This window comes from Leopardus geoffroyi, chromosome C1 (genome assembly GCF_018350155.1).
Source record: "Leopardus geoffroyi isolate Oge1 chromosome C1, O.geoffroyi_Oge1_pat1.0, whole genome shotgun sequence".
Classification (NCBI taxonomy): domain Eukaryota; kingdom Metazoa; phylum Chordata; class Mammalia; order Carnivora; family Felidae; genus Leopardus; species Leopardus geoffroyi.
In genome coordinates this window covers 24,251,018-24,265,653 of record NC_059328.1, presented here as the reverse complement: position 1 = coordinate 24,265,653, position 14,636 = coordinate 24,251,018, and the positions used below count along the sequence as shown (strand labels likewise).

General features: G+C 41.4%; 1 protein-coding gene across 2 annotated transcripts in view; it reads right to left on the bottom strand.

The window, feature by feature from the left end:
• Window positions 1-13,205, bottom strand: part of KHDRBS1 (KH RNA binding domain containing, signal transduction associated 1) — a 38,357-nt gene extending 25,152 nt beyond the window's left edge. Inside the window, exons 1-3 of one of the 2 annotated variants that reach the window (XR_006712151.1) lie at window positions 12,489-13,059; window positions 1,569-1,693; window positions 132-248 (exon numbers count right to left, since the gene is read on the bottom strand). Coding sequence is in view for 1 of the 2 variants with exons in the window: in XM_045476502.1 (XP_045332458.1) it covers window positions 132-248; window positions 1,569-1,693; window positions 12,489-12,870 (624 nt within the window). In the remaining variant the exon portion in view is untranslated. Of the gene's footprint in view, window positions 1-131; window positions 249-1,568; window positions 1,694-12,488 lie in introns of both variants that reach the window. The other variant, XM_045476502.1, reaches the window with a different exon arrangement.
• Between the last annotated feature and the right edge of the window lie 1,431 nt (window positions 13,206-14,636).

Genomic DNA, 14,636 nt, shown 5'->3' with positions numbered 1-14,636 from the left:
GCCAAACAAGTAAATTAACCTGGTCTATAATCTCTTATATCCAAGGCAAATTTAAAGGATTTGCATCCTGTACATATACAAGTGTTGGCTTCCAGAAGGTATGTTTTCTTGCCTCACTCACGTGAGCTTACCTTGGCTTTGTCTCTCATTGAGCCCTTGCCCAGAACAGAGATCTTGGCACCTGTCTCTTCTTGCAGTCTTTTGATTGTATTTCCTTGTGGTCCAAGGATCTTCCCCACAAAATTGAACTGACAGAAAATAAAAACAGATTTCTATTATACTATATGTTAACTAACTAGAATTTAAATAAAAATTTGGAAAAAAAAAAAAAGATTTCTAAATACCCATGTTCCTATAAAGCATTTCCATATATGTTATCTCATTTGGTCTTCAACAACCCTGTAAAATAGGGAGTTACCATTCCCGTTTTACTGAAGGATATGCGAGGATATACTGAAAAAGTGAATAATCTAAGATTATACAACTAGGAAGTAGCAGTTCCTAGACTTGAACTTGGGTTTCCTAATGTAATCTGGTGCTCTTTCCATATTATCACACTACAACCCTTAGTATTTTAACACACATAAATATTGGTAATGCAGTGACTAACCTCAGAACAGACAAATGACATTCTTTTGTAGTACTTGTTAGGTAAACTAAATATAACTAATCTTTTTCCTTGAAAAGCGGGGGGGGGGGGGGGGGGGGGGGAGGAGAAGATGTGGTATGTATGTACAATGGAGTACTACTTGGCAATCAAAAAGAATGAAATCTTGCCATTTGCAACTATGTGGATGGAACTGGAGAGTATTATGCTAAGCGAAATTAGTCAGAGAAAGACAAATATATGACTTCACTCATATGAGGAATTTAAGACACAAAACAGATGAACATAAGGGAAGGGAAGCAAAAATAATATAAAAACAGGGAGGCGGACAAAACATACAAGATTCTTAAATATAGAGAACAAACAGAGGGTTGCTGAGGGGTTGTGGGAGGGGAGATGGTCTAAGTGGGTAAGGGGCATTAAGGAATCTACTCTTGAAATCATTGTTGCACCATATGCTAACTAACTTCGATGTAAATTAAACAATAAATAAATTAGAAAATAAAAAATTTTTAAAAAGGGAAAAAGGAGGAGGAGAAAAACAAGAAAGCATTTATATAAAAGCAAAATGTTAAGAAATAAAATTAACTTCATCTTGTCAAGGATTTGTGTTAAATTTCCTATACTTAGATTTCACGTCATTGTTTCCCCTATGTCAATTTTTTGACAGAGAACAACTCTTCAGTTTTTCTCTTTGAACTTGGAGGATGAACAAACATTTCAGAAAGAAACTCTTTTTGATAATAAAGTTGATTATATTTCCTTCCTGGCTATAGGTATGCTGTTAGTTTATGGATGTAGATGTTTCAACTGCCAGGAACAAATACTACAAAAAGCAGTATTTGGAAGAGAAGCTCCACAGGCTCAAGTATCTGATGTGTCATAATCTCCAGAAATCTTTATTGCAGCCCGTGACTCTTACACCTACAAAGATGATGAAGTGAGGCCTTTTCTGCCTTACCTTGGGATACTGCTTGACAGGTATCAGTACCCGCTCCTTCAGCTTCATGTTCTTGTGAGAAAATAAATCCAAGTAATTCTCCTCATCGTCCTTTTTTGAATCTCCTTTCTGAATCTTCTCAATTTCTGAATAAGACAAATACAATTTAGTTTTGTTCTGGTAACTAAAGGCAAGTTTCCGAGTCTGCATAAAGCAGTAACAGTCGAAGACCAAACAGTTCAGATGAATGTGTTAACTTCAGAGACTGGCTGAGAGCACCAAAGCTATGTGGAGTTGACTAGGAAACCCAAAGCCTGCTTCTCATGAAAGCAGTTTGCTTTTCCACCCCCACCTGAAACCGCTACATCAGAGCCGTTCAAATGTTTCCTTAGAATAAATGGATTTAACAAAACCAATGCACAGAGATGGGGAAAAAGGGTTAAATGAACGAAAAAAAGTCTGCATCAAGAAAAAGCACAAAGTCGTATCTTGATGAAAATACAAAAGTCAGTAATTTAAACATATAATGGAGAGCGCTGTTAAAATTTCATTGTGACAGTAAGTAGTTCTTTGGATGATAGTCCTTAGGAGTTTGAAAGACACGGTTCTTAGTCTACCACTCACTAGGTTTGTGAACTTTGAAAAGTTATTCAATTGCTGTAATTTTTGGCTCCTTCATCTGTAAAACAGAAGCAATATCCACCTCATGAGGTTGCTATAAAGACAGAGTAAAATAACATATGTACATATGCTAATTAAAACCCTTGGGGGGAGGGAGGGAGGAGGGCGCCTGGGTGGCTCAGAGGTTGAGCATCCATCCAACTTCGGCTCAGGTGGTGATCTTGCAGTTTGTGAGTTCAAGCCCCAGGTAGGGCTCTCTGTGCTGACAGCTCAGAGCCTGAAGCCTGCTTCGGATTCTGTGTCTCCCTCTCTCTCTGACCCTCCCGTGCTCATGCTCTGTCTCCCTCTCTAAAATAAACGTTAAAACAAAAAAACGAAAAAACATTTCCTAGGAAGTGCTTAATATACAGTCAACATTAGTCCAAATTCAATGTCCTAAAAGAAAAAATGCACCAAGGCACTTTCAATTCATAGGTCAAGATAGTTTCATCAGATTATGACCTTAGTGTTCAAAAAGATTTCCTATCATTAGGGAACTTCATTCATTCATTCATGCACTCACTCACTCACTGGAAGTGTCTGAGTGCTTCCTATAGAGAGGCAGATGAAGGGAGAGATACAGGATGATCATTAACCACTATGGAAGACTTAATAAGGGCCAGACACCTATCCTACAAAATATAGGAGATACAACAGAACAAGTTAGATATGATCCCCACCTTCACTATATTTATACACTGACATTAGTACAGTCTGTGAAGTTGGCAATGAAGTACAGATAAGTGCTATGACAAGAGTACTAACAGAGATGGAGTGGTACGCACAGGCAACTAAAAAGTTATGTGGTCCACTGAAAAGAGTAAGAAAAAAAAATTATACTCCCTAAAATTATTAGAAAATTCTAAATAACACATAATGTTCTCCTTATATACTATTCTAACACTGTGTTTCTATCTTCTATAATTTTAAGGTAAGGGTTCTCAAACTTCAGTATGCATCAGAATGGCTTCAGAGGGCTTATTAAACTAGATTGCTAGGCCCCAACCCCAGTCTAGGATTTGTGTTAGGAATGTGCATTTCTAGCAAGTTACCAGGTGATGCTGGTATTACTGACCTAGGGACCACACTTTGAAAGTCACTGGTTTAAAATATAAAGACTACTACTTCAGGGTACCTGGCTGGCTCAGTCAGTGGAGTGTGGGGCTCTTGATCTCCGGGTTCTAAGTTCAAATTCCACATTGGGTGTGGAGATTACTGAAGGAAAAAAAAAAGATATACTACCTCAAACACATTATTCAAACCCATACCTTTAACAGTTTTTAAAAATACTGTTTAGACTAAGTCCAGCTGTGAAGTATATAGATGAAGAAAAGTCACTTTGACAGACTTCGTAAGAATTCAGAATTTCAAACTAAAGTATTCCGTTTATTAAAAAGCCTAATTTCAGATGTTATAGTATGGGGTGAGCTAATCTGCTTATGCCCAAGAACACATACTCTCTTGCTTTCTGACAATTAAAACTGCTAATCATATTGTGAATCTTTTTTTTTTTTTAAAGTAGGCTCCACGCTCAACATGGAGCCCAACATGGGACTTGAACTCACGACCCTGAGGATCAAGACCTGAGCTGAGATCAAGAGTTGGACGCTTAACTGAGATACCCAGGCACCCCCATACTGTAAACATTAAGTAAACCTTTACTCCTATGGGAAGAACTATAGACAACAGTGCTCTTCACACTCCTATGTTCCATTGCTTGGAAGAGAAAACAAATTTGACCTTACAATTAACAGGCTAAATGCTTCATTCAACACCCTATTTGTTTGTTGTTTTGCTGCTGATATATCCTGACCTCTATTCCCTCCTCCCACTTACTGCTAATATTAGCTTTTTCTAGTCACTAGTTTTGAGCCTACCATCTTTGAATACATCTCTTCTTGAATTTCCAAAACTGAAAAACTGGGTACTCAATCCTCAAAAGTCCTAGGAACAAAGATGCCATATTTGTGATCTGAAAACATCACTGAGGAGCTTCTAAAAATGTGGAACAAATTACACGCCTCATTTTATCTATGTCCTAATTGCTACCCTCTAGTAAGGCCCTTCTGCTGTATTTTATACTACTTTCCAGAAACTTTACTTGGCCAGTGCAAGAAGATAAGACTCAAAGCCTGCTGATCTGTTGTATTCCTATAGGAAGCAAGGTTGCAAAAATTGAAACCAGTAGAAAGATTTGTTCTTATGCAATGTAATGCACCCTGAGAATTTCTAACAGGATCTTTCTGTTTTATTTTGTACTAGCCATATCTTAATTAGAATCTCTTTGTCCAATTTATCTCACAATTTTTAAAAGAATATTAAGGCATTTTTAGAGAATTCTAAGAATTCTTTATAAGAGAATATAAGTTATTTACATAAAACTGAGAATTGAAAAAAGAGTCAGGGAAGTTTAGCCTTGAAAGAAAAACACAAAGAGGCAACTTTATGTCTTTAAGAGGGGCCATCTTCCATGTTTAGAAGGGGAAGGACTGAATATTAGTTCAGTGTCTACTATGTATCAAATACTGTACAAATACTATCTCATTTATCCTACAAAATAACTCAGTGATGTAGCTGGTACTATCCCCATTTTACAAATGAGGAAACAAACTCAGAGAAGAGTCTCTAAGTCACAAAGCTATTAAAGTTATCAGAATATAGTTCAAAACCCAGGCTTTGTCTAACTTCAAACCTCATGCTTTTATTACTGCCTCTCAATGAGGAGTTTCTGGAGGGAGCGGGGCACTTTTTTTCCGCAAGAAGAGTTGACTGTGTAAAATGCTGGGAAGTACAGTTCTACCCTCAGAGACGGTCATGAGGTTAAAGGCAATGAAAGGACTCTGTGGGTGCTTCAGATGTACAGTAGCCTGATCTTGCTTTTCTTTTCCAATTCTGTATTTCTCTCCTTGGCTTCACTTCTCTTGGAGAGCTGGGAGTAGGCCGTATTGGGAAGGAAAAAAAAGTCAAGAAGCTTCCTAAAAATGGTTTAACCCTCAGGCACAAGTACTTTCTAGACAACCTTTCTGAAACTAACTCCTTTAAGTGATCTTCACTTGTGCCCCTGGAGACCTTGGATGTCCCCAGAGCCAAAGAGAGAAAAGTGAAAATGTAAACAATACAGAGAGGTGACCCACTTGTTTTTTAGCCAGGTGCTTACAATAATCACATTCCACCTAGTGCTTCTACACATCAGAAATTCTGTACTGTTTCATTGTCTTTCAGCCAGGACTATCCCTATTTAGCAGGTGAAAAGAACCTGGGCTCAGAAAAGTTATGTAACTTGTCCAAGATCACAAAACTAGTTAGGGACAGAGCAGGTACTTAAATCCAGGTTACTCCCTTCCAACACTTGAAGCAAATTCAAAATCTTGTGGCATTTCTCTTACTCTAACTTAACCATTCCTTTTTTCGTAGATCTTACCACAATCAGATTGTAAACTCTAAAGGATGAGAACTGTTTCTTAAACGTATGCCTCAGAGGAAAGAGCAAGAGTTTTAAAGCCAGACAGAACTGGGTTTGATTCCCAGTTCTGCTACACACTTGGAATGTGACCTTGAGCAAGTCATTAAACCTCTCTCTTGAGGGCACCTGGGTGGCTCAGTCAGTTCAGCGTCTGACTTCGGCTCAGGTCATGATCTCACAGTCTGTGAGTTCGAGCCCTGCATTGGACTCTGTCCTAACAGCCTGCAGCCTGCTTCAGATTATGTGTCTCCCTCTCTCTCTGGCCCTTCCCCTCTCGCACTCTGTCTCTATCTCTCTCAAAAATAAATAAACATTAAAAAATTTTTTTAAAAGCCAACCTCTCTCTTAGTCTTCCCTACTTACTTTTAAAAAGGAGGAAAAAAAAAAAAAGATTTAATAAACGCAAAAATGTTAATACTAGAGAAGTTTGGGGAAATTATATACAAACTTTATCATCTGGATTGGCTTAACTAAAAACAGATTACCATGTACATTTCATTAACTGAACATTTGATAAAGGCTGCATACGCAACGACAATGGTCAACATTTTCTAAGGCATCCAATGATAGTGTTTTTAAGAGGGCAAGATTCATAGAATATCTGCTCCAAAAGGTCAGGGGTCATGCCCTGCTCTCAATTTCTGCTCTTCTAACCACACTACTCCTTCTCTTGTTAATGATTTCCAGACCGCTTCCATCACTAAACTGTGTACCTGCCATTTTTAGTAGATCACTTAATACACAATAGGCATCTATAAATATTTACTGAAAGAAACATATGTTAACACCCTCAACTTTCCTTAGAGATTCATGACTTTATTATTCCCAACTTTATAATTCTCTGCCCTATACCTTTTTTGTTGGTACCACCTTTTGGAATCCCAATTCCAGTATATGCTTACTACCTTTGTATTAAAAAAAAAAATCTGTTTTTTTTTATTTATCAAATTACTTACTATATTAAGCAAGAGCACAGACCAATAGGTTCTTAATCTTTTTTGGGGTCATGGGCCTCTTTGAGAATCTGATGAAAGCTACAGATTATCTCCCTAGGAAAAGATAACACAGTATTTCACATACAGTACAGACTGAGGGTGGGTCAGAAAAATCCCCCAAAGCCTGAGTTAAGAGCCCTCTAAGGGGCTCAATTCTCACACTCCAAGATAGTGGCAAACCCTATTATGGTATATTGACCATGGTCTCCTGAATCTCTTTCTTAGGATACATTTTAGAATTTCTAAATTCTTTTTTAAAAAAGCTTTTTGAGATAATTATAGATTTATAAGCAGTTGTGAGAAATAAAAGATCTCATATACCCTTCACCCAGTTTTCTCCATGATAATACTCTGCATATACACAATACAGCATCACAATTAGAAAATTAACATTAATACAATCTACTGACTTTGTTCAGGTCATCAGTTTTACACCTACTTTTGTGTGTTTAGTTCTATGAATTTTAATCAGTCACGTGAACACCACCACAGTCAAGATGCAAAACATGTCTATCACAGGGATTCCTCATGCCACCCTTTTGTAGCCAACTGTCTCTCACCACTGGCAACCACTTGTCTGTTCTCCATCTCTATTGTTTTGTATTTTCAAGAATGTTTAATTAATGGAATTATATATTATGTTTCCTTTAGAGATTAGCTCTTTTTACTCAACCTAATTCTCTTGAGAGCCACTCAAGTTGTTAACATTTATCTCTTTTTACTGCTGAGTAGTAGTCCATGGTAGGAATGCACCAGTTTATTCACCTATTGGAGGCATACGGTTTGTTTTCAGTTTTTGGCTATTATGAATAGAGCTGCTATGAACATTCAGGCACAGGTCTGTGTGAAACTAAGTTTTAATTTTTCTGGGATAAATGCCCAAGAAACTGCAACTGCTTAGTATGGTAAACATATGCTTAGTTTTGCAGAAAGTTGCTTTATCAGAAAAAAATGTATGCTAACAATATTTTGCTTAATCTTGCTAGTATTATGTTCTGTAAAAATAGTATTGTACTGTATGTATCTAGCCTTATGCGACTTACTTTTCTAACATTAGATTTCCAACATTTCTCCATGTTGTTGCTTGTAGCTGTAAGTTTTCATTTTCACTGCCTTGTAATGATCTCATTTTGAAAATCTCACAGTATTCAATCAATGGTGAAACAAGTTGCACCATTTTGTGAACAAGGTGCACCATTTTATGAATGAGGCATTCATGTGCAAAAGTTTCTATGGGCATATTCCTAGGAATGGTGTTACTGAATTTTAAGAAATTTAAAAGTTCAACTTTCAGGTGAAATGCTAAACTGTTATCCAGAGTGTCTGTATCAATTCACACGTCCACCAACAATGTTTAAGAGTTCCTTCTAATTAGGGGCGCCTGCATGGCTCAGTTGGTTGAGCATCCGACTTCGGCTCAGGTCATAGCTCGACTTCGGCTCAGGTCATAGCTCGTGAGTTCGAGCTCTGTGCTGACAGCTCAGAGCCTGGACCCTGCTTCTGCGTCTCCCTCTCTCTCTGCCCCTAACCCACTCGCATTCTTTCTCTCTCTTTCTCAAAAATAAATAAACATTAAAAAAAAAAAAAAAAAGAGTTCCTTTTAATTCTCATCCTCTCAAGCCCTAAGTCTTGTTTGACCTAGTTAAAAATCAACATGTCCACTTAAAAGTCCTATCGTAACACTAGTTCCCCCCGTTCCCGCAAGCTTCCTAGGACATAAGGCATATTTGTCTTTTCATTCAGATCTTCCTTTATCACCTTCAGTAAAATTTTAAGTTGACAATAAGTGATCACAATATTCTTCTTCTGTAATATTGAGAAAAAAAATTCTTCTTGCCTTACAGAATGGCCAGGAGACAGAATTAATGAGTAGCATATCTCATGGCACATATTACATACTCTAAATATTATTTAATGTTATTGTTTATGATTATTCACATACATTTTGAGTGTTTTCTTGCTAATTTCAAAGCAATTGATATATTCTTTTAAATTTTTTTTAATTTTTAATTTTTTGGTACTATTCTAAAAATGAGATTTTGTCAATTCTTTTCTAATTGGGTCCTGCTCATGTATCAGAAACCTACTGATTTGTACATCTCTATGTTGTAATCAGCCACATCACTGACCACTTTCCTACGTAAACAACAATGTTGTTGCAAATAGTTGTAACCTCTGCCTTTTTATCCTACTATTGATACTTACACCCATATTTGGTCTAGAATTCCTTTGCAATTCCACTTTCTGATTTTAATAGGTTTTGCTAGCCTTGTAGAATGAAATGGATATATTTCTATGACATATTGTGAATGAAATAAAGGAATTAAGTATTTCGAAGTTTCAACAGACTTTGTCTTTAAATGTCCACTGGGTACTTTTGAAAGATGGATTTCTAAGTATACGTTCAAGGTCTTCTGGGGACTGTTAATCTCTTCAAGATGTTTACTTACTTCTGAGTCATTTACACTAACTTATATTTTCCTAATTGTACAAAGTAGAATAAAAAACACTGAGACACATAAAAGCATTTTGTTTATTATATAAACATGTAACACAAAATAAATTATTTTTGTTTTAGAAAACAAGCATGGGTAAACTGATTCCTTGCATGTCTGCTAATGCGTTTGTCATCACAGCTTGAATATCAACTTGGCTAACACAGAAGTCTATATTCAAAATGTAAATTCCTCAGAACTACGTTGATATTTTTCCATTATGCAATGAAGAGGAATACTCATTCATCAAATATTTAGTAAGAGGCCATTCTGTGCGGCAGTCTTCAAGGAACAAGAGATACAGCAGTGAACAAAGCAGACAAAAGGTCCCTGCCCTGGTAGAGCTAACATTCTAGCTGTGAAAGAGGTGTGGTTAAATACAGAACTACAATCAATGGTGCATCAGATGCTGGTGAGTGCAAAATAAAGTAAAGCTGGGAAAGGGACAGGAAGAGGTATGTGACTGCTGAAGGAAGAGTGGGCTGGATCTTGAGGCACCTCCTCGGAAATGAGCAGAGGTGCCTGGAGGAGTGTTAATCCCAAGAGCTAGGCTCTGCTCTCTGGGTTTCCTTCTTTTTCTTCTGGCCTTATTATCTTTACTGTCATGTTAGCTACCACTCCAATGCGTTCAAATACATTACAGTATTTTGTGCAAGTAGTACAAAATATTTTCAAAGCACAATTTTTTGCAGGTACTATATACAGTAAGGGGTGGGGTGGGTGGGGATGGTTAGGTGTGTGGATCCAGATTCAGATTGACTTCAAATCCTACTTATGCTGCTTACAAATCTTGTTGCTGTAGGCAAATTAATCTCTGTGTGCCTTCATTTCCTCATTGGTAAAAGTGAGGATAAGAGTAACTTCCTCATAGTATTGTCACAAAAACTAAATATTTGATATAAAAAGTGCTCAGACCAGTGCCTAGCACAGTAAGTGTTAAGTATTATTTTTCTTACATGTATCCTTATCAGACTTTAAATACTACTATTCTGTCTTCTCAGAGTCTCACTTCCTCATAGTTGGTGGACTTCACACTCCCTTTCCCAGATCATTCAAAAATGATCCAGGTCCAACATATATCAAGACTTACCCATGCTAAGAAGCATCCATATACCCTTCTAAGACTGTTCTTTCAATGAGCCGGCATTACCTCAACCCCAATTCTCCAATTAAAATTTCAAATTGATTTTAAAACAGAAAGAAAGAAAGAAAGAAAGAAAGAAAGAAAGAAAGAAAGAAAGAAAGAAAGAAAGAAAGAAAGAAAGACACCAAAATGTCCAAGTGAAAAATAAGATTGAAGAGGACTCTCTTGTAACAGAATTTAAGCAGTGAGAGAAGAGTGAAAACTGTAACTGTTTCTAAAAATATTTTAATTTTTAAGGAATCTCTACACCCAATTTACAATCCCAAGATCCAGATTCCCATGCTCTACCGACTGAGCCAGCCAGGCACCCCTGTAAGTAACTTTTAATGATCAACAGTTTTTGATGATCAACATAAGAAACCATCTTTTACTTAAAAGACAAACACTGTACTAGACATTTGGTGTGGTTAAGCAAAAAATATCTTGCTTTCATACCATATTCAGTACCCTGGATTTACAACTAGAAGAAAACTGTGGTGACAAGTCATTACCTGATTACAGACCAAAGGGAATGGTGCTAGTGCTTTTACATGTCATTTAATTCTCTCAACTCACCATCCCACTTTACAGATAAAGTTACCGAGGTTCAGAAAGCTTCCCAAGAGTAGGTAACTAGTTAAGGATCAGAATTTCAAACCCAAGCCAACACCTAAAAGTTCTAAAGTTTGTTATTCTCTTGCATTTAATATGGACTGCTTAAAGATTAGAGAAAATAAAAATTAGACTACCAGTCAACCTTTCAGAATTTAGCCTGACATTCCTAAATCTGCCCATGTGCTTGCTTTCCGATTCAAACACCTGGTGTTTGTTATATGCAAGACAGCATGAAAAATATAAAGATAAAAAAAAGGCATTCCTGGCCTTCAAAAAGATTGCCAGAGGCACACAATGAGCAGTAATGTTTCAAACAATCTATGTTACAAAAACAGCAAAGCATCAAGTTGAAAATGTAAGCAGTTCATCTAAATGTTATTCGTGACCACAGCCAGCTTTGTTCATTGAGTTAAAAAGTAAGGACCCCTCACCAATGTAGGGTGCTAGAGAACAAAGGGGAGGGAAATGATCTTTTCATAACTATCTGTTCATTCTATCAGCCTTGCCAAAGAGTCCACCTACTCATTTAGTGTTGAAGACTGCAACTTTCTACTTGATTAATAAAATTCAGGTATCATAAAAAATACTTATTAAAACAACGTTGTAACTAGAAGTGAGGGCGAAACGGACGGCTTTCGGGAGAAACCAGAGGGACCAGGTGATTGGCCAGGGCAGGAAAGGAGCGTGGGTCTACAGACAGCGAACAAAGACTATTATTTCTAATCTATTTCACTACTGAAGCAAAAAATAAAAAATAAAACAAAAGACCCAAGTCTTTCAGGTACGAGCATCCTGCCATTTCTCTCAATTTTGTCCATCTTGTTGGAGAAAGTCCTGCACACCACCCTTTACCTCCTCCTATCCCATTTCACTAGAGTTATTTTTTCCCCCTTCTGGTGGACACCACGTTGTAAAATAAAGGGGTCCAACCTTCCGGCTCTGTAGCAATCACCACTTTACCGGCCGAAGTGGGAAATCTGATTCGGAAAACCTCAAGCTCCGATTCCCACAGGTTGCTTCTGCCTCCGAGCAACTTAAGCTCCTGTTACCGCTAAGTCCCACCCGGCCCCAGCCACCGCGGCGCGCTGGACAGGGCACTCCGGCCTCACCCCATTTCACCTCGGCCCTCCCTCCCACGGTCCCTCCCCGCTCCGGCCGGCTTCGCCTCCTACGCCCTCAGTAGAGGCGTCTACCTCCACCCGCAAGGAAGAAAGCTTTCCCTTTAGGGTAGGGGGAGGTAAAGGTTCATTTCTGGAAGAATCTGAACACTCGGAGGGCAGGGCAGCTGCAAGAAGTGGGAGGGGGAAGGGTCGGCAAAGGGGCGGGGAGCGCAGCGCTATCCATCAAGATCTTTGCGCTAAGAGATCGCCAAGTCCCCTTCGGGCCTCCACTGCAGCCTAGAAATTCTCCCTCACACCGTGGGCCGGGACAGGTGCAGAATCCAGAATCCCCATCATCCCCCCAGGATAAGGATAAGAGAAGAGGAGTTCACGACTGCCTTGGCCCCGAGGGGGCGGGAAGCGGGAGAAACAAAGCCACTTGCCACCCATGCCCCCGAGTGGCCAGGCGACCCAGAGGGACCCGGCTTACCTGCCGTCAGTAGCTGCATGGCGTGAGTGAAGGAAGGGTCGAGCGAATCCTTCTCGGCCATGAGTTCGGGCAGGTACTTGTTCTCCGGCTCCATCTTGACGGAGGCAGTGGCTGAGGGGGGCAGCAGCGGGGTCGGCGCTGGACCGCCCACTGTCGCGTCGGGACCGGTGGCCGAGGGCGGCAGCAGCGGTGGTGGCTGCGTGGCGGGCGAGGCCCGGGCGCCCCCCCGGGATCCCCCTCCGCCTCCCCGGGATCGGTGAGGCAGCGGTGGCTGCCGAGACGGCGCCTGACGCACCGAGGGGTGGGCACCGGAGGGGTCCATGGAGCCGCTGCGGCCTGAGGACCGGCTCATGCGCGCGGCGGGGTCGTCCCGGCGCTGCATTGGGGCGGATGTACGATCGAGGGATCGAGGAAGCAACGCGGCAGCGGCAGAGGCCCAAGCGGCGGTTGGCGGGGGTGGGAGAGCGGGAGCGACAGCGACCGAAGCCGACCCGAGCGACCCAGCGAAAGAGAGCACCGGAAATGAGGCGGCGCGCGTGCGCAGTCAGCCACCGGCACCGCCCTTGGGTCTCTCCGCGGAGAACAAAGTCTCCAGTCGGGCCACGGCGCCTGCGCACCGCCGCGGAGCCCGAAGAAGTCGCCTCCCCGCTCCCCTTTTCCCTCAGAGCCCGCCAGGCCAGAGCCTTGTGCGCGTGCGCAAGTGGCCGCGGGCTTCGTTCGTTTTCTTTTCCACGTGACTCGGCGCTAGCGGGACACGTGTCTCCTCCCCCTCTGGCCGAGTGCGCGGAGGGGCGGGGGCTGTGGAATGTCTTTGTCTGCGCGCGGGCCTGCGGAGTGTGGGGCGGGAGACCTGTTACTCTCGGGGCCACGCCCCCGCCAACGGCTGAGCTGGGGGGGCGGGGGGGGGGTTGTGCTCCGTGGCGGTGGAGTGGGGGGAAAAGTGGGGCGGAGAGGGGGGCTCACTGAAATGTAAGGAGACCCGAGTGGGGGTGTCGCGGGAGAGAAAGGAGAGGGAATGGAGGCGGTCTGGGCAGGAAGAGAGGGGAGAGACTGCCGGAACGGGGACGGGGGGGAAAGAGGGCACGGGGGAAACTAGGGGTGAAGAAGGGACGATTCAGGGAGAGTCCTGACTCAGAGATGAGGGGCTTGCAGGAAGGACGGGTCAGTGGGAAGACTGGAGAACTTGAACTAGATTGGAAAACTGAAATCTAGCTAGGAAAAGGGCGCCCGACCGAAACAGGGAACCCCAGAAGTCGTGTCCCGTTTTCCAGTATAGTAGGCTCTAAAACGTTAGCCATTGTTGGTCTGAGAAGTCGCCTTAAAAGACGAAGCATTTTAACTCTTTACATATAGGGCTGCTTTCTGCTGAGTTCAGTGTTTCTTCCGCAAAAAAGTGAGCAAGAGGCCAGGTCCTTAATCCGTGATGGTTGTATCACTAGGATGGCTCCTTCTATTGATATGAGTGCTAATGCCCTTGCTTCTGTTGGACCCTTCACAGTGGATCGTTCCAGCTTTGCTCAGAAAGACCCTTGCCACTGTTCTCGAGTCCTGTGTGTGTGTGTGTGTGTGTGTGTGTGTGTGTGTATAGTGCACAGTCTCCCACAGCAGTCTTCTCATCTTTGGATGCTATATGCAAATGAGCATAGGTCTCTAACATGAACTGGTTCAAAACCTGGTGCTTTCTCTAACCTTTCTTTCCCTCCACAGATTTTTGCTTCCCCCATTCAAAGGACTCTCCTCCCTTTTCCTTTTGGATCAGTTCCCCTAGTAAGACTGTGCTTTTCAAAACCATTTCTCGGGGCGCCTGGATGGCTCAGTCGGTTAAGCGTCCGACTTCGGCTCAGGTCAAGATCTCGCGGTCCGTGAGTTCGAGCCCCGCATCGGGCTCTGGGCTGATGGCTCAGAGCCTGGAGCCTGCTTCCGATTCTGTGTCTCCCTCTCTCTCTGACCCTCCCCCGTTCATGCTCTGTCTCTCTCTCTGTCTCAAAAATAAATAAAACGTTAAAAAAAATTTAAAAAAAAACCCGTTTCTGAACATTGTCTTCTGTGTTGCTCAAAACTGTTGATTTTTGGATCTGAAACTTAGAAGCCTTCAAGTAGGGAGCATTTAAGGCCTGACTACTTTCTTGGGGGTGGGGAAAAGAAATT